We start from the raw sequence: 25679 nt of genomic DNA, 5'->3' as shown, positions 1-25679 counted from the left end.
AAAAAAGGAGTTATGATAGGGGTGGAGTAAGAGAAGTAATTGAATCAAAAGGTGGTGGTCACCAAACTGTTGCAAAAATGTGATCATCACATACATTGAGTCAAGACAATTGGCAGCAGAACGGTTACATTTGTACTTGAAATCATGCTTTACCATCAGTGGGTCTCGAGGATGATGGGAGTTGGTTAGAATAAAAAGAGGCTAATGATTGGGCAGTTGGGATACAATGAGATACTAATAGTCATTCCAATGCAAGTTCATTTTAATAGAATCCCTACAGTATGGAAGCAGACCATTCAGCCCATCAAGGCTACACCACTCCTCTGAAGAGCAACCCACCAAGACCCACCTGCCTACCCTATCTCTGTAACCCTGCATTTCTCATGATTCACCTACCTTTTCTAAACATCCCTGGACACTATGGGCAAAGCAGCATTGCCAATCCTGCACATTTCTGAACTGTGACAGGAAACCAGAGCACCTGAAGGAAACCCATGCAGATATGTGGAGAATGTGCAAACCTCTTGCAGACAGTTTCTCAAGGATGGAATCAAACCTGGGTTTCTGGCAATGTTAGACAACAGTGCTAACCACTGAGCTACCGTGCCACCCTAAGTTGTGCCTAAAACTAGTTCAGAACTGACACAGACTGATATGTGATGAAAGGGACCATTCAATTGAAAGTCAAGGATAAAATAAGTTCTTGCCAGAAAACAATTTTGCTCAGTTTCAGGCCAGGGCAGGTCAAGGTCCTTCCCCAAATTCTGAAAGTTGGAGTCCTTTTATTAATATGGAACCAGTGACTAGATTTGTAAACAAACAGTAGACAAGAGATGCAAATAAATTGTGTGGAATTGTGAATATGGTGCAATATTTTCATGAAAAGGAGCATAATAGCACACTCTTGTGGCCATTTGTACATGCGTATATAACTGAATAAACTGGACTTTGTTCAGTATTGACTCTCCATAGTGTTAAACACAATTACGTCTGTCCTAAAAAGATCTCATTGATACCACTGGTATTATTCCCCCACTAGTACTCAGTAAGTTTTACATACTTTTCCTTGGAGTACATTTCTAACCACATTCACTTTTCAATGTCCCTATTATTAACATGTGAAGTGACCAAACACTACTGAGAAAAGCAGAAAAATAATTCCACTTTGCAGAGTGCTGCTCTTTCATTTAAATTTGCGCTATCTGGTAGCTTGATTTAGAAATAACTACTTTCCGACAAGTGCAGCTGACTGTATTGATGAACAGGTGACTCCGCTACTTGCAGCTGTTGGGCATGAAGTGGTACTCACCACTTCGTAATTCGAACAATTCATCTCCAATTCATACGAACTTCAAATCATGAATTCAAAGTAGCCTGAGTATTAGAAATTTCTACAGCCATCACAGGAATATGTGGTTTGCTAGCCACAGATAGATTAACAACAGAGTTAAAACAGAGTTAAGTAACTTTTTTTAGGTTTTCATGTGAGTATTAGAATGTAAGGGCAGTCAAGCTGGAAGCATAATGTTTAAACATCAGCGAATCCCAGACTCCAATGGGGAACTAAACTAGCTGTGAAAAAGATTCTTCATGCTTTGTGGTTTAGATTAAGCATGCAATTTTTGTGATACTCCTTAACATACTGATGCCAATCATTCCCATTTGACATAGTCAGCATTTTGGATTCAGCATTCAGTAGCTTGTCTGTGGCCTCTACGGTCCTGACCATGGCTCACAAAGTTGATTGTGAAAAGACTAATCTGCAAGGCAGGATGGTGAAGATTCTTTTCAGTAGCTTAGAAGCAATGGTTAGTGGTAGGGAGTAAGGTAGGCTGTGGTTGTCATGCCAGTATGAACTCAGATGGTGGGGAGGAGAAGACCAATAGCAACAAGTGAGAACATCAGAAGTAAGTATATGATAGCTGACAGGACAAAAGAAGAAAAGTGTTGTGTGTTATAGGCAGCTATTTCACTGCATTCAATTATTGGCTCCAAGAAACAAAAGTGGAGTGTTAGTGAGTTCTGAGATACAGTGAAGTCATGTGGTGAGGTGTTGAAGACAGAGAAAAGGTCGGCAGTGAACTGGGTGAGGAGGGCGAAGAATGCTTTCATGTCACTATGACAATCATATGAACAATTGTAAAGCAACTTGTCAATTCAGCAACAGTGAACACTAAATCATACAACTAAAACAAAATTATCCACAGGAATAAAGGAACACCACAGTAAAAGCCACAATCATCCACAAAAGCTATTTTATATGCATATATAAAGTTATGACAAAAGTTTCATGTTGTGTTTCAGTTGTTAATGATATAGTATGCAACACACTACAAAATCAACTAAATTGTGTGTATATGGAGTATAATTGAATGAGTATAATTTTATAAATAGACCAACTTATGACTGACAATTACTGTGATATGATGACTACCATCTGATAAAGGCCCTTTCAAAGTCAGGCATTAATTAGCTTCCTAATAATGCAATGGAAAATAACAACTGTAAAACAATAACGGCCTTTAAAATCATTGTTACTTTGCTTTAGAACTGGAACATATTTTTGTTATATAATTCTCTGAATTAGTTGACAGCATTGTTGAATACTGCAGAAGAGCAATATTCTTTCCCAGTCTTCAATCAATGATATTCCAGCTTTGCTTTCAATTATCATCAGCGCTTCGTTTATCGTATTACAAATGCAGTACATGATGGAATATGAATAAATTAGTGTTGATTATGTGAAGGGAATAATACTTAATCTCTAGCATCGCATCACATTATAAAGTAGTTGAGTTCAACTCAGCATATGTGATGTCATCTGAACTAAAGCATTTTCTCACAAACAATTCAGACACTGTCACTTCCAAAACAACAGAAGCAACACATTTATAAATTTGAAGGGAAAACAATCATATGAAGCTCTCCATGATATTTATGAGCATTATAATAATGTTTTTTTTCCCATTATGCAAGAATGCATAGCCTTAATGCAACATGAATAGAAAAAGAGATGATGCTTACTCTCATGATGTGCTGTCTTTCATGCTAACGGAACATGTTATAGGAGAGAAAAGAAAGGAAACATAAGATAGATATGGTTTCACAATAATACAGCATAACTCAAACTAAGAACAAAGTCTAGATAGATTTTAAAAGGAGCAAAAAATAACAAAACTGCACTAAAAAAATTGCAAATGGAGATAGCAAACAATCAGAGAGAGCATACTCAAAGAAATGCAGATTTGAGGGAAGAGCTTATTATATGTCACTTAGAGTCATAGTCATAGAGATGTACAGCATGGAAACAGACCCTTCGGTTCATGCTGACCAGATATCTCAATCCAATCTAGTCCCACCTGCCAGCACCTGGCCCATATCCCTCCAAACCCTTCCTATTCATATACCCATCCAAATGCAATTGTACCAGCCTCCACCACATCCTCTGGCAGCTCATTACATACACGTACCACCCTCTGCGTGAAAAAGTTGCCCCTTAGGTCTCTTTTATATCTTTTCCCTCTCACCCTAAACCTATGCCCTCTAGTTCTGGACTCCCCGACCCCAGGGAAAAGACTTTGCCTATTTATTCTATCCATGCCCCGCATAATTTTGTAAACCTCTATAAGGTCACCCTCAGTCTCCGATGCTCCAGGGAAAACAGCCCCAGCCTGTTCAGCCTCTCCCTATAGCTCAAATCCTCCAACCCTGGCAACATCCTTGTAAATCTTTACTGAACCCTTTCAAGTTTCACAACATCTTTCCGATAGGAAGGAGACCAGAATTGCACGCAATATTCCAACAGTGGCCTAACCAATGTCCTGTCCAGCCGCAACACGACGTCCCAACTCCTGTACTCAATACTCTGACCAATAAAGGAAAGCATACCAAACGCCTTCTTCACTATCCTATCTACCTGCGACTCCACTTTCAAGGAGCTATGAACCTGTACTCCAAGGTCTCTTTGTTCAGCAACACTCCCTAGGACCTGACCATTAAGTGTTTAAGTCCTGCTAAGATTTGCTTTCCCAAAATGCAGCACCTCACATTTATCTGAATTAAACTCCATCTGCCACTTCTCAGCCCATTGGCCCATCTGTTCCAGATCCTGTTGTAATCTGAGGTAACCCTCTTCGCTGTCCATTACACCTCCAATTTTGGTGTCATCTGCAAACTTACTAACTGCAGATCTGCCTAGGGCAGAACACAGCTTATGGGATGATGGCAAGTTTCTATTGAAATTCAACTTTTCATTCAAATCTAAGAATTCCCAAATTAATACCATGTTGTCAGCAACAGTGACACAGGCAAGGATTGAAGAGAAACGGTCTTGCAGTGGATAATAAAACGGTTTCACATTAGCAAGAAGTAACGCAATAAGAAAATTAAATTCTGCCCTTATTTAGCAAAGCATCTTTCCAAGTGTGTTGATGAACTCTCAGAGAACACTGTCACTAAATTAGTCCAACAATATAATAATTATAGCAAGACAATAAATACACCATTAACCTGATGAATAAGTTCAGGACTGCAACAAGCTCTTGCTGTAGTGATTGGAATGAGGTCAGCCAGATGGGCCTCATTGAATATGGGTTCCCTGATTGGGACTGTTAACCTGGTCCCATCAAAGAGTCCTGGCTGATATAAAGAGTCTCATGGGTTCTGCTGACTTTAGGAGCCAGCTCTGAGCTTGTGTGTCATGTACTAGGCACGTGTAAATAAAGGGTGACTTGTTGATGGCTTTCGTGCAGTTATTTCATTTGCCACAGTGGTACTGTTCCAACTCTGATCACAAGGGGCAAAGGAAAAAAGGAAGAATTGGAGTGGAAAAAAAAGAAAGCCAAGTTGAACATGTAAATTTTACTGAATTTCAAAAGAAGTTGTAAATAGAAAAGAAATGACACTAAATTAACATATGAGTTTAGACAGAGACTTCAAAATTCATTCTAAACAAAACACAGATTAAATCTGCTTTGCTCCCGTAAACACAAAATCAAATGAAAAAAATTTGAATTTGATGATTGTCAACTATGAAGGTAAACATAGACCGGATCACTACAGATTGATTCAGTAGGTGTTTTGAATGCTTGGGCAGATACTAAATTGCTATTAAGTTATGGAGTGGCATAGGAATAATCACAATAGAACTACAACTAGCATAAAGTCACCCACCACTTTCTACTATTATGCTCAGTTACAGGGTATTTCCTTTGGTGGGAGAATCAGGAATGACTGCTTAGTATGAAAATGAAAAATAATCTATTTAGATATAGATCAGTCAGTATTTGTGCATACAAAGGATAACAACAGGCTGCAGATGTTTGGTTAGTTGACATTTCAAGAGGTGTCAAGAGCATGAAATTTAGGTAGGTAAATGGAATTGCCATACTGGTCAGCAATGATCTATATCTATCTCAATATCTGAAAAAGCTTGAAGCTGCATGGCTGCCTCCAATTTCAATAGATTCAAACACAGAATCTTGTCAGTTCATACTTTAGTGCCACCTAGAGGTAGATGTTACTGCTTAACCAGCATGCTTCCACGTGAAGTGTTTAACCTAAAGTCAAGATTAGAGTGGTGCTGGAAAAGCACAGCAGGTCAGGCAGCATCAGAGGAGTAGGAAAATCGACATTTCAGGCAAAATCCTTTCATCAGGAATCATCAGGCTTTTGCCCGAAACGTCGATTTTCCTGCTCCTAGGATCCTGCCTGACCTGCTGTGCTTTTCCAGCACAATTCTAATCTTGACTTTAATCTCCAGCATCTGCAGTACCCATTTCCACCTGTTTAACCTAATGCCAGGATTTCCTATTTCTTCTATCTATTATCTTACTTCAGTCAGAAAGTTGCAAACTGACAAAAGAAAAATAAAACTTTAAATCACATGCTTAAAATCTGAGCACTTTTCAGGATCAATCCAAAACAATGACAATCTTGGCACTGTCACCTTGGGCACAATCTTCTGCTCCCCAAAAGTGGCAAGCTTTCAGCCAGAAAGAACATTTGATTAGCTGGGGTGATAGCAATCCCAAACCTCAAGGACTCCTTGATTTCACCACATATAAGTTACCACAGGAAGACCCGTGATCGACTCTCCTGCATCTTTGACAATTGAGTCTCTTAAATGGCCAAATAAGGATTACTTTAGGGCCTCAGCTCAATGCCACTGGGATTAACCCAGCTGCACATGGGTCTGTCGCTATGAGGTATCCACACTAGTCAACTTTGGTTGGAGCTAACCCTTGCCCCTGCTTCAGGCCTCCCTGCCTCTCTCTTTCCACAACACCAGACCGACAAAATGCCAGCCTACAATCTCCGTCCTGCCGACACTGCTTAGCTTACTCTTGGATCCAATACACACTTGGGAGTCAGAAGGCTCTTCGGGCAGCACCATAGCCTGTTGCACAGTGCTGTTGACAACAGGAGCTGCCAGCCTCCGCTTGGCTCCTAACATTTGCTGAGCAGGACTTCCACCCCAGCAGCTTCATTCCAGGTGAAGGACTGTCGATGGCTTTGCCAATGCCTGGTTGGCATGTGATTCATTGGGCCTTCCCTGGTAGAGGCAACAAGCGTCTCTTTCTGGTTCTCCAGCTGACTTATGAAATCCCCACAACCTCAACAAGATTCCACACCTCAACAGCAGATAAATCCTAAATCAAAACAGTGAGATATGTTAGCATCAATAAGCTGAATTTTCAGTTGGATTTACATTTTTCATGTAATTTCCATGGATCAGTTGCAGGAATAGATGTGATGAGATGGAGAAAAGAGATTTGTATAAATCAGACTTCCTCATATATTCTGTAACTATAGAGTCATTGAAATGTACATAATGGAAACAGACCCTTTGGTTCAACTTGTCCACGCTGACCAGATAACCTAAATTAATCTAGATCCACTTTTCAGTTTTTGGCCCATATCCCTCTAAGCTCTTCCTAATCATGTATGCATACAGATGCCTTTTAAATGTTGTAACTGTACTGGCCTCCATTCCTTCCTCTGGTAGCTTACTCTATACATGCACTACCCTCTGTGTGAAAAAAGTTACCCCTTAGAGCCCTTCAAGCTTTCCTCTCTTATCTTGATCCTACGTCCTTCAGTTTGGATTCTCCTAGCGTGGGGAAAAGACCTTGACGATTTACCCTATCCATGCCCCTCATGATTTTATAAACCTCCATAAGGTCACTACTTAGCCTCCAATGATTCAGGGAAAAATGCTCAGCCAATCAGCCTCTCCCTGTAGCTCAAACCCTCCAGCCCCAGCAATATCCTTATAAATCTTTTCTGCAACCTTTCAAAGTTTAGCAGGGAGACCAGAATTGAATGCAATATTTCAAAAAAAGACTTAACCGACGTCCTGTACATAACATTGCAACTCCTATAATTAATGCATTGACCAATGAAAGCAAGCGTTTTGGAAAATAAATCCTTTGGCATGAGACTATGTCCTTTTTTTGAAATACTGCTATGTTACTTTTGCACTTGTTTGAGGAGAAATTAATCCAGTGAAAGGTCAGTGCTGGGTAACCAGGCACACTTTCATTCCCAATAGTTAATGGTAGGAATTTGAGACAAGATAGATAATGCATCACTCTGAATGAATGCGCTTAAAAGAAAGTGAAGCAAGTGTTTAACTTAAACTAAATCAGCATTTAAAAGTATCACAGAACAACATTTACTCCTCTTACAATCTGAATCAAACTGAGACTTGAAATACAAACAAAAGAAAGCATTCTTCTGTCATGTAGAGACTTGAACATCAAATCCAAAACAGAAGCAATGACTTGTTAGATAAGGGATCTAAAAATAACCTTTCATTATCAAAAGCAACTCCCTTGTATATCATCTAAATGTGGTTGCAATGTCATTGCTGTCAATGAAAACTTGACCTCAGAATTAATTTACTTAATGCTAGAATCTTATGGTCAATTTCTACCTCAGTATATTATACAAGTGAAGAAAACTATATTTGAAAAACCCTAACTCAAATATAAATGAACAAGTTCATAAAGTATGAGTTAATATAAATTGAAATTACCACTTGCATGTGTGCATTTCCAAATGCTGTGTTACATCATCTTTCATGAAAAATAGAATAACAACCACTTTGGCCATTTTTCAGGCCTTAGAATGATACTGTTTTGCAACCCTCTGTTGTTTAAATTTAGAAGGTGAGCTGGAGGGACTGACAGTGCAAATTAATTAGGATTAGACTTAAATGTTCAAAGTTGCTGCAGATTCAACCATTACTGGAAATGCACATCTTCAGTGCCATGATAATTAGAGATGAAAAATTTTCAAATGGCCTTGCACATTAATCCATATAACAGCATGGGCTATATTCTGCTCCCTATATTCTTAGCAGAACAACATCTATTTTGCAATCTGCCATCACAGCAACTTCTTCATAGCCTCAAAGTAGGTTAAACAATTTTACTGTTAATTATTTTTACATAAAGAAATGCTGTCTTAATCACTGTAACAGGGGTCCACGTGCAAATGCACAATAATTTTGTTTAAAAAAGCATGCAATTCAGAATCTCCTGGAACACACGTAATTCTTTAAGTTATTAATTCTCCTGGAGGAGAGATGCACTGAATCCTTTCCATTTTCCTCTTACATTTGCTTTGTCCAAAGACTGATGATTAAAATGGACTTGACAAAGGGAAGAAAGAGATTTCATATGTTTTTGTATTGTTATATAACCATCTAATGCATCTGATGATATATAGAATCAGGCCACTGGATGAAACAAAATCAGCATCAAATGTGACAGTCTAAGACGGGTTGCTTGTCTCCATGTTATTGAAGTCATGGAACAATACAGCAAAGGAGGAAACCATTTGGACCACTTTGCTTGCAAAAGAATTGCTATCAATCATGCTCCCTTGCTGTTTTTCCATAGCCCTGCAAATATTTTCCTTGAAATATTTAACCATTTCCCTTGAAGTATTTATCCATTTCCCTCTTGAAAGTTACTCTTAAATAGGTTTCCACCAATCCTCAGGCTATAATAACACAGAAAAAAACTAATTCACTTCTCAAATCCCATATCACCGCAGATTTGTTTTGCTGATTATTTTAAATCTGATTCCTTTTGATCCTGGCCCTTCTGAACGTGGTGCACCAATATTAAAAGGGACAAGCATGTTACAAAATGTTTTTGGCAAACCTTCTTTTGGGAAAGAAGAAAAATCAGAAGAAGCCATGCTGCTCTCATCATGTTGTGACAGTATCGTACAGTTTTGAAGAGATTAATGCAACTATATGGTGGACTTTGTGAACAATTGAAAAAGGATGGCATGATGGCTCAGTGGTTAGCATTGCTGCCTCACAGCACCAGGGTCCCAGGTTTAATTCCAAACTTGGGTGACTGTATGGAGTTGCACGTTCTCCTCGTGTCTGCATGGGTTTCCTCCATGTGCTCCAGTTTCCTCCCACAGTCCAAAAATGTGCAGTTTAGGTGGACTAACAATGATAAATCATCCATAGTGTCCAGGGATGTGCAGGCTATGTGGATCATCCATGGTAAATGTGGGATTACAGGGATGGGGTGAAGTGGATGGGCCAGAGTGACCTCTTTCTGCACTGTAGGGATTCTATAATTCTAGGCTGTCAGACTCTGAAATAAACGTTTGAATAAATAAACGTTAATCTGGTTTGGATCCACGAGAATGGAGGAATTGGGAGCTCCTGAGACAGATGCAAAAAAGATTTTTTTCCAAAATACAAGACACATCGGATGACAACAGTCCTCTAAACACACTTTATATCTCAAATACTAATCAGTCCTTAGGAATTACAATAATTTTGCTAACACCTGATTAGCTTTAATCATGAACTCTGCCCAACTGTAACCCTAGCTACAAACAACACAGGAAAAACATTAGTAGATATGAAAGCTTGACGTAAAATTACAGCAATCAATTTTAAAAAGCAATCCTCCATTTTATTGGTGCTGTTTGCAATGATCAGACACTAGATGGCTTCAAAACATGTCCTACCATTTGTTCTGAGAAGGCAACAAGAACTCTACATCGTTACACACAATTTTCATGTAAATCTCACACAGAATATCTATAACCATTGTTAGGGCAGGCAATGCATTGTCCTCAGAAACTGCTTGTCAGTTTTTATGACAAATTCAAATACTTGGATATCAAGTTCCATTACATGCAATGAGTGTTGAAATACAGAATATTTTCCCCAACTATCATGCTTTTTGAGTTACCTTTTGTTACAAGGCTAGTCATGCAATCTGAATATCCTCTACAGAACTGCTCTTTTTCTCACATTAAATATACCCTCATCTAGTACTATTTCAATATCAGAAAGCAAATACTGAGTGCATTCTGTCATTAGCAATACTAATATAACATGCACAGGATGAGCAATGCAATTATTCTCAGCCATCTTGTGCTAAAATTATACTCTATAATATTGTAATTTGATATGTAATGAAGCATAACTGTAGCTTAATATAATCAATAATGCACTGCTCAAGACAAAAAAACTTTTTAAGCATTCTATTTACTTGCTGCATGCAAGAAGGCAAAGTTAATATAAGTGCATGATTTCAGCATGCACCACTAATACCCAGGAATAAAATGCATTCCGTGAAATCATTGGAGGAAAAAAAAAGTTCTTAACTGAAAGGATTCAGCATTTACTGCTGGATAGTGGTAAAGATTAATAACTAACAGCTACCTCAGAAGCTGGACGATGGGGATATCTAAAACACGACTGTTCCAGAGAAGACAAAAAGTAATCAGTGATAAAGCAGGTCCTTAAACAAAAGCCAAATCTTCTGCTCACATGAGTTGATCTGTGTTGTGAAAAAAATTAAGTAATTCTCTTCAACTGAAGCCCAAGTGAGACTCGAATAACGTGTGTATTAATGCTCATGAGATGCCCTGCTTCAGTGCATCTGCAGCCCAACTTGAAAACTGAGTCAGTGAAGGAAATAGAGATATATTGATCAAAATGAAGGTCACCCTTTGCATCGATAATTCAGTTGAGGTATTTATGGTTACTAACATTTTGTGCTTTTTCCGTCCCTGCAATGGTAAATTAAAGTCCAATAATAATCAGTATAATACTCTTTTAAGGTTTTACTCAAGTACTTATTACTAAAAGGGAAATGGAAAATGTCAATCTCTGAAGCTTTTTTTTGAATATGTAGTTTGCCTTGACATAACAAAGAAGTATTACAGAATACAGACATCAACAGGAACCTGCACCTTGACACTCTGCAAACTTATCACGTGCTTAAGATTTCTTTTATCAAATTTATTCAAAAGGTCTTGTATCAAACACAACTGGAAATAGAAACTTAAGTTTGTCATTGGTCTTTCAATGACGTTTCATCATAATTTATTAAATCTAAATTATTCACTCATGCAGCATGTTCAATTCATATTGAAGTATTTGAGAGCACGTGCAATTAAGTAAAAAATAGTTGACTAAAATCACTTACAGCATTAAAATGAGATTATTTGTGCTCTGATGGACAATTAACACAAAGAAAACATAGATATTAAACAGGTAGACTTACGTTGTACCAGCTCTGGCTTTTCTGTAAAAGAACAAAGCAAAAAAAATTGTAAATATCAGTAGTGGAAAACAAAACATTCAAGGAAAAGGTGGGAAAAATGTACACATTACCATGTCCTATTTGGTACACTCTAACAAAGCAATTCCAAACTAACCCAGCTATTGGAAAGCTGACAGGATTGTATGTGACACTGGTTTTATATTCCACCAAATTTTACTCTCCATTTAAAACAGTGAGAACCAATATTGGATTGGATGTACAATAACATTCTACCCAATCCTAAGATAATTGGCAAATTAGTTTAAATTTCCTTCCTTACTGTCAAAGCAAAAGAGGTCCATTAACCTTCAAACTATTTCAGAAACAGAGAAAATATTATTTCAAGCACCAGGGTGAGTTCTGCTAAGTACAAATCTGTTATACTGTATGGTACAAACCAACTTGTACTCCAATTTACAACTTTTAACAAAGTCCAGCAAATCTGTCATTTTCAAAATCATTTTGGTTGCGAATGGTTAAATTCCAACCATGTTTTACCCCAGAGTCTAGATGAGAGTGGTACTGGAAAAGCACAGCAGGTCAGGCAGCAGCCGAGGAGCAGGAAAATCGACGTTTCGAGCAAAAGCCCTTCATCAAGAAGGGCTTTTGCTCGAAACGTTGATTTTCCTGCTCTTCAGATGCTGCCCGACCTGCTGTGCTTTTCCAGCACCACTCTCATCGAGACTCTGATTTCCAGCATCTGCAGTCCTCACTTTTGCCTAATGTTTTAACCCAGCAGAATTGCTCATATAACTTACATATTACCATGGGATATTATTTTTTTAAAGAAAGCAGATGTTTGCTGACTAAGTTTTTGCTAATAAAATCTGCTTCCAAAAGACCGAAAGAGATAAATGGTCTTGTCAGTGACACTTCTGCTGTGATCATGGGTTTCAAAGTGAAAAAAAAACACACTAGTGCATTTCAAAACTAAGGGTTTTAGCATTTATAACATAGAAAGGTTTAATCATATGATACAGATTTCACTTTTTCCACTTCAGCTACTGAAGTGAAAAGAACTGAGACTTTAATATAACCTTTTTACTGGGACAAAAAGTGGCCCATAACACAAAGAGAAGCAGAAGGAAAAATAATATGTTTTGTATCGGCAGAAAAACAACAGAGGGATATCCAACTTAAAATACCTGTAGAAATCAATCTTTTCACATAAAATGAACAAAATATTTCAATTTTTTTTGACTTACATTGAATCTACATGTTTATAGATGTTTTAAAAAATATCAGTCCAAAGTCCATCTCATCAAACCAAAATAGAATGCATGTACTTTAAAAACCAGACAGGTTAGGTTACAGTAAATGTCATTGATATAATCACAAACGCATATGCTTCAATGAACCACTGCAATTGGGCAGCAGCTGTTCTGACTTAAATATTTTTGAAATAGAAAATCTTTCTATGTCCTTAAGCGTATGTACACCTAAAAAAGTATGTAGCAATTTGATAAAGCTTCCAGGACTGGAGGTCAGGCCATCATTATAGGGTTATAAAGGAACCTGCAGTAGAAAAGAAAGGATCCAGTGGTCATGGCGCACCTAAGTACCAATGACGTAGGTAGAACTAGGGAAAGGTTTGGCACACAGGTTATGAGAAGCTAGGCACTAAATTACAGAACAAAATCTCAGAGGTTACAGCTGGATTATTACCTGTATCATTTGCAAATTGGTGTAAGGTTCATAAAATTACGGACACAATCACATGGTTCAAAGACTGGTGTGGGAGAGGTGCGTTATATTTTGTGGGCCACTGATACCAGTACTGGCAAAAATGGAGGCTATGCAGTTGGCATCAAATTATATAGAGTAGGCACAAATAAGATAGAAGATTAGTATTACAGGAAATGAGAACTAAAGAATGGCAGGAAGGGGCAGAGAGAATTAAAAAAAAAACTATGAATACCCCAACAGTCAAGATATTACAAAGATACCAAGACTAATCTGAAGGTTCTGTATCACAATGCATTTCCATTAAACAGTTCTGCTGTATTATATGAATATCTCCAAAGTTTTGATATTTTTAAAAAGTGCTGTACCACGACTGAACTACACATGAAAGAGAGGTACAGTGCAGCCTTTTCACCTTACAATGGTGTATTGCTGAGATTATTAGAAATTATTTAAGAGGCAAGAATTAGAAAAGTGTTTGAACTTGAAAGAGGAAATTGATAGAGTACCTTTAAAATTTTATAATAGCACGGCAGAATGGAAAAGGTGAAGTCTTGAATGATATTTTAGCAGGAAACAAAGGACGTGGGAAAATATTTCATCTAATGTATGGGATATCTCTGCAGGAGTTCCTCAGTGTAGTGTTCTTGGCCTAACAATCTTTAGCTGCATCATTAACTACTTTCCTCTATCATAAGGTCAGAAATGGGGAGGTTTGCTAATAATTAGAAATGTTCAGCACCAATCACAACTCCTCAGATAATAAAGCAGTCCAAATGCAGCAAAAGCATGGTTAACATTCAGGCTTGGGCTGGTAAGTGCCAAATGATATTCACATCATGCAAGTGCTAGGTAATGATAACTTCCAACAAGGAAGTATCCACCTATCACTCAGTGATATTCAATTGCACTACCATTGCTAAATCCCCCACATCAACATTCTCAGAGTTACCATGGACCAGAAGCTGAACTAGACCAGCCATATAACTACAAAGGCAGGACATGGGCTGGGAATTCTGAAGCAAGTAACTCATTTCCTGAATCTTCAAAACCTGTGTGTTTACCTACATAGTACAAGTGCAATGGAACATGCTCCACTTGCCTTGATGAGTGCAGTGCTAACAGTACTCAAGAAGCTTAACCTCATCCAAGACAAAACAGCATGTTTGACTAGCATCCCATCGAACACCTTGAACATGTACTCACTTCACCACATCCGTGAATCAACAGTAAAGAGGGACCAAAACTGACACTGGGAAAAATTAATGAGTTTCTGAATAGAATTCATAAAGTTAAAAAGCAAACTATTCAAAAGAATGTGAAATTTTAGCATGGGTAAAATATCTAGTTTCATTGAAAGACTGAGACAAATGGACCAAATGGCTTATCCTTAATAAATTCAGAATCTATTTAATATATTTGTTGGAAAGGTAAACAATCAAATTATATCAAATGTTTTGACCCTATGAATAGAATGTTAGGAATGGTGTGATAACATCAATCAAGGATGGAGCTGGTGAAAATGAACAAATAAAAAATAAGAGTTGAAAGTAGAAAAATGCAATTTGCTGTTGTGTTTACTAGAGTGAATAGTATGTTCTTGATAGACCTCACTACTCTTTTCAAACATTTATTTTTTAAAAATCTGAGCTTTTCGAAGAGAGGCAATCAAGGCCTGATGCCATCTTTATATAGGGCATTTTGAAATCTAAAAGATCAAAATTGCTTCATACTTTTGTATGTTAAACTTAATAGTAAAGATAAATAACTGCAGCATCATAACCATCAATGCATTTAGAATTGATTAGTGATTATTACTAGGAGGTTTCAAATCCAAAACAAAATTAATTAAGTAATGAATGTTTTGTATAAATAATCAAACTGTTATGCTAAACAATGGGCAAACTAAATTGTGGGAATATGCAATGAAGAAACACAAAAAAAATCATTAAAAGGAATAGGAGCTGATTTCAATGCACAATGGAGTGCCTCACAGGTGATCTCTCTGCACCTTCAGGTTTTCCTCTTCCTAAGTTTCAAATCTGATATTTCACATTTGCCCCCTCCAACTTATCTTCTCCCATCCTCTCTAATGTTTAGAGGTCAAATCCTTTTTGTAATACCTTGTACTCAAATCCTTAGTCAGGATATCATCATTGAAGATCATTACCCTCTCTGTGTTCTTTCCTAGTTACAACCTTCATGCTTTTAAAACCTCAGCTTGGTATTTGCTAACCAGAACTTCTCTCAAAATACCAAAGCACCATGCAATTTGGTCTTTCAGTGAGATTTCTTACATGTTAAAAATCTCTTGGAACATTTAAGCTTGTCCTAATCCATGTTCCAAACATCACAATGACCATCTGAGTATTTACTAACCATACCAGTCCTTAGGTTAGCCTGACCACAGAATTTTATTATTCAATCTAACACCTTGAAATGCACTTCGTTAGAGACAATCTATCCTTGCAAAATAACTGTGATGCAAATAAATTATAATATAGACCATTCAATTAATTCAAACTGAATTGTGCCCACATCAAATAATCTGTACAGATCAATATGAATGGAGGATGTGATCATGTGATAAGGGAAAATTCATTTAATAAATTTCAAATTGAAGGGACCTGTTACAGAGGTAATAATATTACAATCTATGCAGAATTGTTTAAATTATGTCAAAGCAACATTATAACATTGCAAGATAAATCGATGCATCCTTCAATTAACCTGTACCATTTTATTTTTGAAACTATTCAAAGTCATTAAGCGAGCAGTATTGTACAGCTATTAAAGGTATTTTTATTGAATATATTTTTGTGTTTCAACATAGTTAAATGTATATTCATTCAACAAAATTAAACAAAGACAAATACAAAGGAATGAGCACTGAGCTAGCTGAAGTGGACTAGGAAAGGAGTTCAGCAACAGAGTAAGTTGAAGAACAATGGCAGACATTTAAGAAAATAGTTCATGGTTCACAGTAAACATATATTCCAGTTGAGAAAGAGGATTTTTGGAAGGGAATAAGCATGGCTAATCAGCGAAGTTAAGATTCGTGCCAACTTGAAAGAAAACAGACAATGTCGCAAAGATTAGTGGCAAGCCAGGGGATTGGAGAATTTTTAAAAACCAACAAAAGACTACCAACAAAAAGGAGAAAAAAAATCTTGAGGGTAAATTCCAAATAATATCAAGACCAACAATAAGAGCTCATTTAAAATATATAAAAACAAAGAAAGCAGCAAAAGTAGGGCCTCTAGAGAATGAGGCTGTGAAGATAATAATAGGGAAGCAGGAGATGGTAGAGAAGTTGATGAAACACTTTGCATCATTCTTCACAGTAGAAGACACTGACATTATTCTAAAATTACTAAATAATAAAGGGGTAAAAGGAAGAGAACAAAGAAGAATAATAACATTCACTCAAGGAAAAAAGTGCTAGGAAAAGTAAGGAGGATAAAGACTGGACCTGATGGAATGCATCCTTAAATATTAAAGGAAGTATCTGCAGAGATATTGGATGCACTGGTAGTAACTTTCCAAGAAGCCTTAGATTCTGGAAGAAGACCAGAATACAGAAAAACTGGCAACATTACATCTTTCTTTAAAAGGGAAGGAGACAAAAAAAACATAATTATAGACCAGTTAGCTTACATCTGTTTTGAGAAAATGCTGAAGTTTATTATAAAAAATGTAATAGCACAGCACCTGGAAGTACATTATATCACATACTTTACACTATGGTGCATAACAAGAAAGGTCAGCAACTTACCCCTCTATATAAGTGATACAAGATAAACTCCATTTTACAGTAGCTGACATATCGAATGCAGGTTACTTATTTGACTAATTTTCATAGTTCCCATGGTCCAGCTAATACTTTGTTGAGTTATTTGCTTTCTGACGCACCTAGCTGTTTACGAGGTCATAAAATGTAGAATTGACTGGAACAACATGACAGTGGATGGAATACACCAATCCAAACAGTTTCTTTTAAAATGAGTTTTTCCTCTCACTATTGCTGTTGAGAGAACACAATTGTCCTGTGGTGGCAAGGGGGTGAAACTTACCTGAATGACATCTGGCACTAATGCTCCTTGCCACAGCAGCACAACAAGATTTTATGTGTTGAAAAAAACTGGTCATATGCGATAAGAACAATTTAGAGGGAATACTGTCCTGCAAACAGCATGGCTGCAGTATTTTACTGAACTTCTTTCACAGTTAAGTTATTTTTGAGGAAGTAACCAAGAAAGTTGATGAGGGCAGAGCGGTAGATATTATTTATATGGACTTTAGTAAAAGCTTGGTAAGGTTCCGCATGATAGACTAATCAGTAAAGTTAGATCATGAGATTCTGAGTGAGCTTGCCAATTAGATACAAAAATGGTTTGTTGGTAGAAGACAAAGTGGTGGTAGAGGCTTGCTTTTCAGACTGGAGGCCTGTAACCAGCGGTGTTGCACAGGGATTGCTACTGGGTCCACTTTTGTTTGTCATTTATATCAATGATTTGGATGAGAAAATAGGAGACTTGGTTAGTGAGTTTGTGGATGACACCAAAATTGGTGGTATTGCAGACAGTAAAGAGGGTTATCTATGATTATAAAAGAGATCTATATCAATTGGGTCAATGGGCTGAAGAGTGGCAGGTAAGAGTTTAATTTGGATAAATGTGAGGTATTGCATTTTGGTAGAACAAGCAAGGGGATGACTTGTACAATTAATGGTAAGGCCCAAGGTAGTATTGTCGAATACAGAAACTTAGCAGTTCAGTTACATAACTTGCATCACAGGTAGACAGTGTGGTTAAGAAAGCATTTAGCATGCTTGCCTTCATTACTCACATCTCTGAGTTTAGGAGTTGGGACATTAGTGTTGAGGTGATACAGGACAGTTGGTGAGGGTTCTTCTGGAATAGCGGCAGTTCTATTCCCCCTGTTATAGGAAGATTATTATTAAACTGGAGAGGGTTCAGACTGATTTACCAGAATGTTGCTGGGAATAGAGGGTTTGAGTTATAAAAATAGTCTGTATAGGTTCAGACATTTTTCACTGGAGCTTAGAACGTTGAGGGGTTACCTTATCGAGGTTTATAAACTCACGAGAGGCATAGATTAGATGAAAAGCAAGGTTTTTTTCCCTAAGGTAGCAGAATTTAAAACTTAGGGGCGTATTTTTAATGCGAGAGGAGACAGATTTAAAAAAGACACGAGGGGCACCATTTTTACATAAATAGTGGTTTGTGTGGAATGAAAGGCCAGAGGAAGTGGTGCATGCAAGTACAGCTACAATATTTAAAAGATATTTGGATAAATACACGAATAGGAAATGTTTGGAAGGATATGGGTCAAATGAGATAGGTGGGACTGGTTTAGCTTAACAAGGTTGACATGGACAAGTTGGACTGAAGGGTCTGTTTTCATGTTGTATGACTATGACCCAATAAATTGATTCATTATGATAAAAAAAATTATGTAATGGAATGCAGTGAGCCACTGAATAAAATACAGAAATGTTAAAGTAATGAAAAAATCTATATTACTGATAACGCACAAATCCTTAGCAAATTAAAAAAATTATAGATATGATATTGGTTCTGAAGGGAAAAATTATGTATCAACTTTAGGTTATGGTTCATTTTTCAGTTTAGTCTATAAGTGGACTTGAAACCTGATGAAGCTTTAATTCATTTTAGTTTCTGACAGTGCGTCAATGTAAGACTAAGTGCTGTGGGCGCAAATGCCCACGCACCCAAGTATCCTTTTATTTAGATACTACACTCTTATTTTTCATGAACTGGAAATTGCAAGACTGCCTTTAGAACCCTGAACTCACTCACTTAAATTATGGAGATCAGAGACAGGAAAAATTAGTACTGGTTTACTTACAGGTAACTTTAGTGATGCTACCAGGCATGGGTCAGAGTTCGGTCATTTCACAACAAATAAACTTAGCCACAGAATTCTGTTGTTTAATTGACATTTCAATTACTGAAATATCACCAAACAGACGTGGAAATATAACTTTGTGTTTCTAATTTACAATTTGCACATTGTAGGAAAATATTTGCTTACCCTAAGTATTACAAAAGAACAAAAAGAGATTGCAATACTGTACTGACTTTCATTCTCTCGATTCTTAAAATCTTAAAAGTCTTCATTATGATCAATGTTTCCCCTTGCCCAAATTCCACTCTGATGCAACAGTTAAGGTCAGATGTCTATTAACAATCAAAGGAAGAGGAAAGGAAACGAAACAAAAGGAAATTTCCTCATTTTTGGAACTAACAAGTTACAGCTGACTTCCCTCACAGGACCTTTTGAAAAGCAGTGCAAAAATCCCAGAAAATGAATGCATCTGATCCTCTCTCTCAGCGATTATAAAACAGATTTTATTTTTGCATTTTGAGGGTGATGAGCACTTTCCTACGTACTGTACACATATCTGGATTACAATTCCACATACAAACAAACAAATGCATGCTGTTTATGGATGCAACTATTTGTTGGTAAAAAATTTTAAAAAGTTACTTCCAATGTGAAAAACAAATTCAATACAGAAAGAACCGATTTTTATGGGATGCCATGCTCACTTTCATTCTTCCATTTCAGGTGATCCAAAATCTTGAACATTGTAACTGTGTGCAATTCTATAAGGGCAGATAGACCAATCAGTGTAATTCATTTAAATCCTGCCATGGTTTACTGATATGTAAACTTTGCTAGATGAACCAGATTTCATCCTCAAACAGTTAATATGTTTTCTCGTTCGACAAGAAACCTGGCTTACCGGAAGCAGAGCTACCTTAGGAGCATTTGGGGCACCAATATCTTGAGGGGGTGGGGGTGGGGATTTGATAATGCTCTCCAGGTGGGCTTAAACTAATTCAGTAGGGGGATGGGAACCCAAATTGCAGTTTGCGTATACAGGAGGTTCAGAGTAGTGAGGTCCGAAATCGGGTTTCAAGGTCGCATAAGGGGATCAGGAAGCAAAAAGTTGGTTTGAAGTGCGTCTACTTCAACACCAGAAGCATTGTCAGTCAAGGACAGTATTACGGTGGCGGGAAGGACGTTTGAGGACTCGTCTACTCGTGTTGTATGGGCTGAGATTACAAACAGGAAAGGAGGTCAGTCTGTTGGGAGTTTTCTACAGGTCTTCGAATGGTTCGAGAGGAAAGGATAGCAAAGATGATTCTGGATAGTTGTTATGGGGGACTTTAACTTTCCAAATATTGACTAGGAATACTATACTTTAAGTACTTTAGATGGGTCAGTTTTTGTGCAATGTGTTCAGGAAATTTCCTGACACATTACGTAGACAGGCCAACAAGGGGGCGAGGCCACATTACATTTGGTACTGGGTAACGAATCTGGCCAGGTGTTAAATTTGGAGGTAGATGAGCACTTTGATGATAGTGACCACAATTCGGTTATGTTTACCTTAGCAATGGAAAGGGATAGATTCATATCACAAGGCAAGAGTTATAGCTGGGGAAAGACAGCTATGCGATTAGGCAAGCTTTATGAAACATAGGCTGGGGAAGGAAACTGCAGGGGATGGGCACATGTTGAATTGCGGAGCTTATTTAAGGACCAGCTACTGGTTTACTAAGGAAGTTGAATCACTTGTCAAGAGGAAGAAGGCGGCTTATGTTAGGATGAGAGGTGAAGGCTCAGTTAGGGTGCTTGAGAGTTACAGGTCAACCAGGAAAGATCGAAAGAAAAAGAGTTAAGAAGAACCAGGAGGGGACATGCGAAGTTGTTGGTGGATAGGATCAAGGAAAACCCTAAGGCTTTCTATAGGTATATCAGGAATAAAAGAATGACTAGAGTAAGATTAGGGCCAATCAAGGACAGTAGTGGGAAGTTGTGCATAGAGTCACAGGAGATAATGGAAGCGCTAAATGAACATTTTTCATCAGTATTCACACTAGAAAAAGACAATATTGGTGAGGAGAATATTGAGATACAGGCTACCAGACTAGATGGGATTGAAGTTCACAAGGAGAAGGTGTTAGCAATTCTGGAAAGTGTGGAAATAAATAAGTCCCCTCGGATTCTCTGGGAAGTCAGGAAGGAGACTGCCGAGCCTTTGACTTTGATCTTTATGTATTCATTGTCTACAGGAATAGTACAAGAAGACTGGAAGATAGCAAATGTTGTACCCTTGTTCCAGAAGGGGAGGAGAGACAACCTTGGTAATTACAGACCAGTGAACTTTACTTTGGTTGTGGGTAAAGTGTTGGAAAAGGTTATAAGAGATAGGATTTATAATCATCTAGAAAGGAATAAGTTGATTAGGGATAGTCAACAGTTTTGTGAAGGGTAGAACGTGCCTCATAAACCTGACTGAGCTCTTTGAGAAGGGGACCAACCAGGTGGATGAGGGTAAAGCTGTGGTGTATATGGATTTCAGCAAGGTGTTTGATAAGGTTTTGGAGTATTGTGTACAGTTCTGGTCACTGTGTTATAGGAAAGATGTGGAAGCTTTGGAATGGGTTCAGAGGAGATTTACTCGGATGCTGCTTGGTATGGAGGGAAGGTCTCATGAAGAAAGGCTGAGGGATTTGAGGCTCTTTTCATTGGAGAGAAGAAGGTTGAGAGGTGACTTAATTGAAACATATAAGATAATTAGAGGGTTAGATAGGGTGGACAATGAGAGCCTTTTTCCTCGGATGGTGATGGCTAGCCCGAAGGGGCACACTTTAAATTGAGGAGTGAGTGATAGACATAGGACAGATGTCAGAGGTAGTTTCTTTAGTCAGAAAGTAGTACGGGCATGGAACGCACTGCCTGCAACAGTAGTACACTCGCCAACATTAAGGGCATTTAAATGGTCATTGGACAGACATATGGATGAAAATGGAATCATGTCGGTTAGGTGGGCTTCAGATTGGCTTCACACGTCAGCGCAACATTGAGGCCAAGAGGCTTGTACTGCGCTGTAATGTTCTATGTTCTATTTGTTAGTGCGTGAGGACATGGGATCCTGCTATCTCAAGCACAAGAATGATGTGCATCAAGAGGCTTGGTTACATAAAGAGAACTCTGCAATTCTAAAATTCTAAAAGTAATATTTTCGAATGGACTTTTCTTTTACAGTAAGTTTAATTTTAGTTAAGGCTTTAACATAATAAAAATGACTCAAGTGTCTTCACAGAAGTGTTAGCAGGCCAAATTTCTACATAAAGATGTTAGGACAAGTGACCAACAATCTGGTGAAGGAGGTAGGTTTTAAGAAGCAACAGAAAGTGTTGTGAAGTGCTGCAGAGCCTGAAGGAGCAAGCTCTTGAGGTTAGGGTAGCTGATGGCATGGTGAAGAATTAAAATCAGAAGGAGGAGGAAAACCTGGCAACAGTTACTGAGATAGGAAAAGATGAAATTGTGGAAGGATTTGCAAAAAAGGCTGACTATTTTCAAATTGAGAAGCAGATTAAAAACCATTGTAAGTCAGCAAACCACAAGCGAAGGAGACTTGATTTGTGATATTGGCAGCAGAACTTGGAACTGTGGACCAAATAAGAACTATTATTCTTGCATGCGTGCCTTTGCTTGGTGTTTATTTAATGGACATTCTAAGCATTTCTGGATTAGTTCCACATGCTTAAGCATCACCAGGACCTCACATCACAACTCCATTTACTATTTAAAAAGGACAGCCAAATTCTCAATCACTCAATGGGCTTGTATACCCTTGAGTTTAGAAGACCGAAGGGGATCTGATTGAGACATATAAGATTATTAAAGGTTTGGACACTCTGGCGGCAGGAAACATATTTCCGCTGATGGGTGAGTGCCGAACCAGAGGACACAGCTTAAAAATACGGGGTCGACTATTTAGGACAGAGATGAGGAGAAACTTCTTCACCCAGAAGTGGCTGTGTGGAATGCTCTTCCCCAGAGGGCAGTGGAGGCCCAGTCTCTGGATTCATTTAAGAAAGAGTTGGATAGAGCTCTCAAGGATAGTGGAATCAAGGGTTATGGAGATAAGGCAGGAACAGGATACTGATTAAGGATGATCAGCCATGATCATATTGAACGGTGGTGCAGGCTCGAAGCGCAGAATAGCCTACTCCTGCACCTATTGTCTATTGTCTTAAGTCAATTTCTTTTAATCCAATTCAACACGCTGTTAGTTATGACTTAAAGCTCTAGTTGTGCATGCATACTTCCACCATGAGAATACCGGCACATTTGCGAAATGGAACATTTCACTTTTCACCATGGTCACATCAAGATACTCAGGAGAGATGGAGCATTAACCTGGTGTTCTTCAGGGTTCTATCTGGACAGAAGTGGAAAATTCAATTTAACACAATGTACATGAATAGCACTGATAGAAAAGATATCGGGGCTATTGCTGAGCTGGGAACAGTGAGGAAGATAGAGAAATGAAATGCTAAACTCAATTCCCCAGATGCCTTTGACATTTTTTTATTTTGATAACAATAATTCATCTCCCATTGGACACAGATTTCGGAGTTCCTTTCAGCTATTTTCCCTTGAGGACAAAATTACCACACAATGTTTCAACAGCATCCGGAAAAGCAAACTGGCAAACAAAAGTAAGTCAAAACGACTCATAAATCTTCCTAACTGATGCTTCTTGAAATAATGGGGTTCCAACTATGCCTAATCATCACAATTTTCTCATAAACTTGCAGGACAGTGTTCATGGAGCTATTGGATGCCAAAAATGGCAAATAGCTGTGGTTCTCAACACTAACATTCAATACTTTCATGAGTACAAATAACTGTAGGCAGTTGACTTGGAAACCTAGACCAATTATTTGAGGCAGCATTAATACCAGAGCAAAAGCAAATACTATGGAAGCTTGACATCCATAATAAAAACAGGAAGTGCTGGAGAAACCCAGCAGGTTTGGCAGCATCTGTGGAGAGAGAAACTAGAGTTATGATTTGAGTCTGATACAAATCTTCTGAATGGAAACAATGAAAAAATGTTTTTTTTTAATGTTGTTGACGAGAAGAGGAGAAGGAAGAGGAACAAGTGAAACAGATTGTAAGGGTGCCCAGAGTAAATGACAAAGGGAATGCTAATGGTGGTAAAGGATATATAGTGATGTAAAATAGGTATAAGTGAAAATGAGAAATGAGTTCACCACTTACAGCAAAGTCAACATTACATAAGCTAAGACAGGAATTATGCATTGGAAATGGAGGTCCCCTTTAAAATTGTACTTTAGCATTCCTGTGTAGCATGAAATCTCAAATAAGTATTATTAGTCTTATGTGAACATAAACAAATGATTTATCCAGCAGGAGATTACCTTTTTATGAGTGTGGTGTTTTTCAAAATAAGAAGGCTTTGTTCTTAGAAGGACTGAAAATAAACCTGCAAATGGAAGTGGGCAAAAAGGCTATGGCCATTCTGGCATCATGCGTCTGAAAGTGCTCAGAGTATGATCAACACATAACACACGAACAACACCCAGAATAAGGCATTTCGATAGGGATCAATGCACAGGAATGGTCACAAGAGGATCCAAAGGAACTAGCAACTGTCTGTTATTGGAAAGATCAGGAAATCTCTGACATCAGCCTGAGGAAAGAACAAAAACTTTGCAAACAAAGACTTTAAGACATCTGGGATGTGCCAGCAAGCTGCATCTATTCATAGATCATAGAATCCTGATCGCGTAAAAGCCCAGACCCCCTATTCTATCCCTGCATTTCCCATGACCAATACACCTCGCCTGCAAATCCTGAACACTATGGACAATTTAGCATGGCCAATACACCTAATTTGCACATCTTTGGACTGTGGGAGGAAACTGAGCACCCAGTGGAAACCCACACAGACACAGGGAGAATATACACTCCACACAGAGAGTCACCTGAGGGTGGAATTGAACCCTGGTCCCTAGTGCTGTGAAGCAACAGTGCTAACCACTGATCCACTGTACCTCCTCATATTCCTCCATTTTACAGAATGGCTTTGTGATTAGTAAAGCGTTCTTATTTATTAAGGGTCATATATTTCCTTTTTTAACAAATTAACTAGTGTACCACATCTAAACTGCTGCTTCTCAATGAGCTATCAGAAAATTTCAGACAAATCAAACAAATTGCCAACTGTCTACATCATTGTCAGTCAGTGGTGCTGGAAGAGCACAGCAATTCAGGCAGCATCCAATGAGCAGTGAAATCAACGTTTTGGGCAAAAGCCCTTCATCAGGAATAAAGGCAGAGAGCCTGAAGCGTGGAGAGATAAGCTAGGGGAGGGTGGGGGTGGGGAGAGAGTAGCATAGAGTACAATGGGTGAGTGGGGGAGGAGATGAAGGTGATAGGTCAGGGAGGAGAGGGTGGAGTGGATAGGTGGAAAAGGAACTAGGCAGGTCGGACAAGTCCGGACAAATCAAGGGGACAGTGCGGAGC

General features: G+C 38.2%; 1 protein-coding gene and 1 long non-coding RNA gene across 18 annotated transcripts in view; one reads left to right on the top strand and one right to left on the bottom strand.

Moving 5' to 3' along the window:
• The window catches only part of gramd1ba (GRAM domain containing 1Ba), a 647360-nt gene that overhangs the window by 82564 nt on the left and 539117 nt on the right, over window positions 1-25679 (bottom strand). For 11 of the 17 annotated variants that reach the window (XM_087976426.1, XM_087976427.1, XM_087976430.1 and 8 more), the window contains 2 exons: window positions 11556-11576; window positions 3025-3048 (listed from right to left, as the gene is read on the bottom strand). In XM_087976426.1, coding sequence (XP_087832552.1) covers window positions 3025-3048; window positions 11556-11576 — 45 coding nt within the window. The remainder of the gene's footprint in view (window positions 1-3024; window positions 3049-11555; window positions 11577-25679) is intronic. The other 6 variants (XM_087976416.1, XM_087976421.1, XM_087976423.1 and 3 more) reach the window with 1 other exon arrangement.
• The window catches only part of LOC148142270 (uncharacterized), a 364445-nt gene that overhangs the window by 10267 nt on the left and 328499 nt on the right, over window positions 1-25679 (top strand). The window lies entirely within an intron of this gene.

The sequence above is a fragment of the Chiloscyllium plagiosum genome, unplaced genomic scaffold, assembly GCF_037043375.1.
Source record: "Chiloscyllium plagiosum isolate Xiang-an unplaced genomic scaffold, Cpla_swu_hap1 HiC_scaffold_29, whole genome shotgun sequence".
Taxonomy (NCBI): domain Eukaryota; kingdom Metazoa; phylum Chordata; class Chondrichthyes; order Orectolobiformes; family Hemiscylliidae; genus Chiloscyllium; species Chiloscyllium plagiosum.
This window is presented reverse-complemented; position numbering and strand designations above follow the sequence as displayed.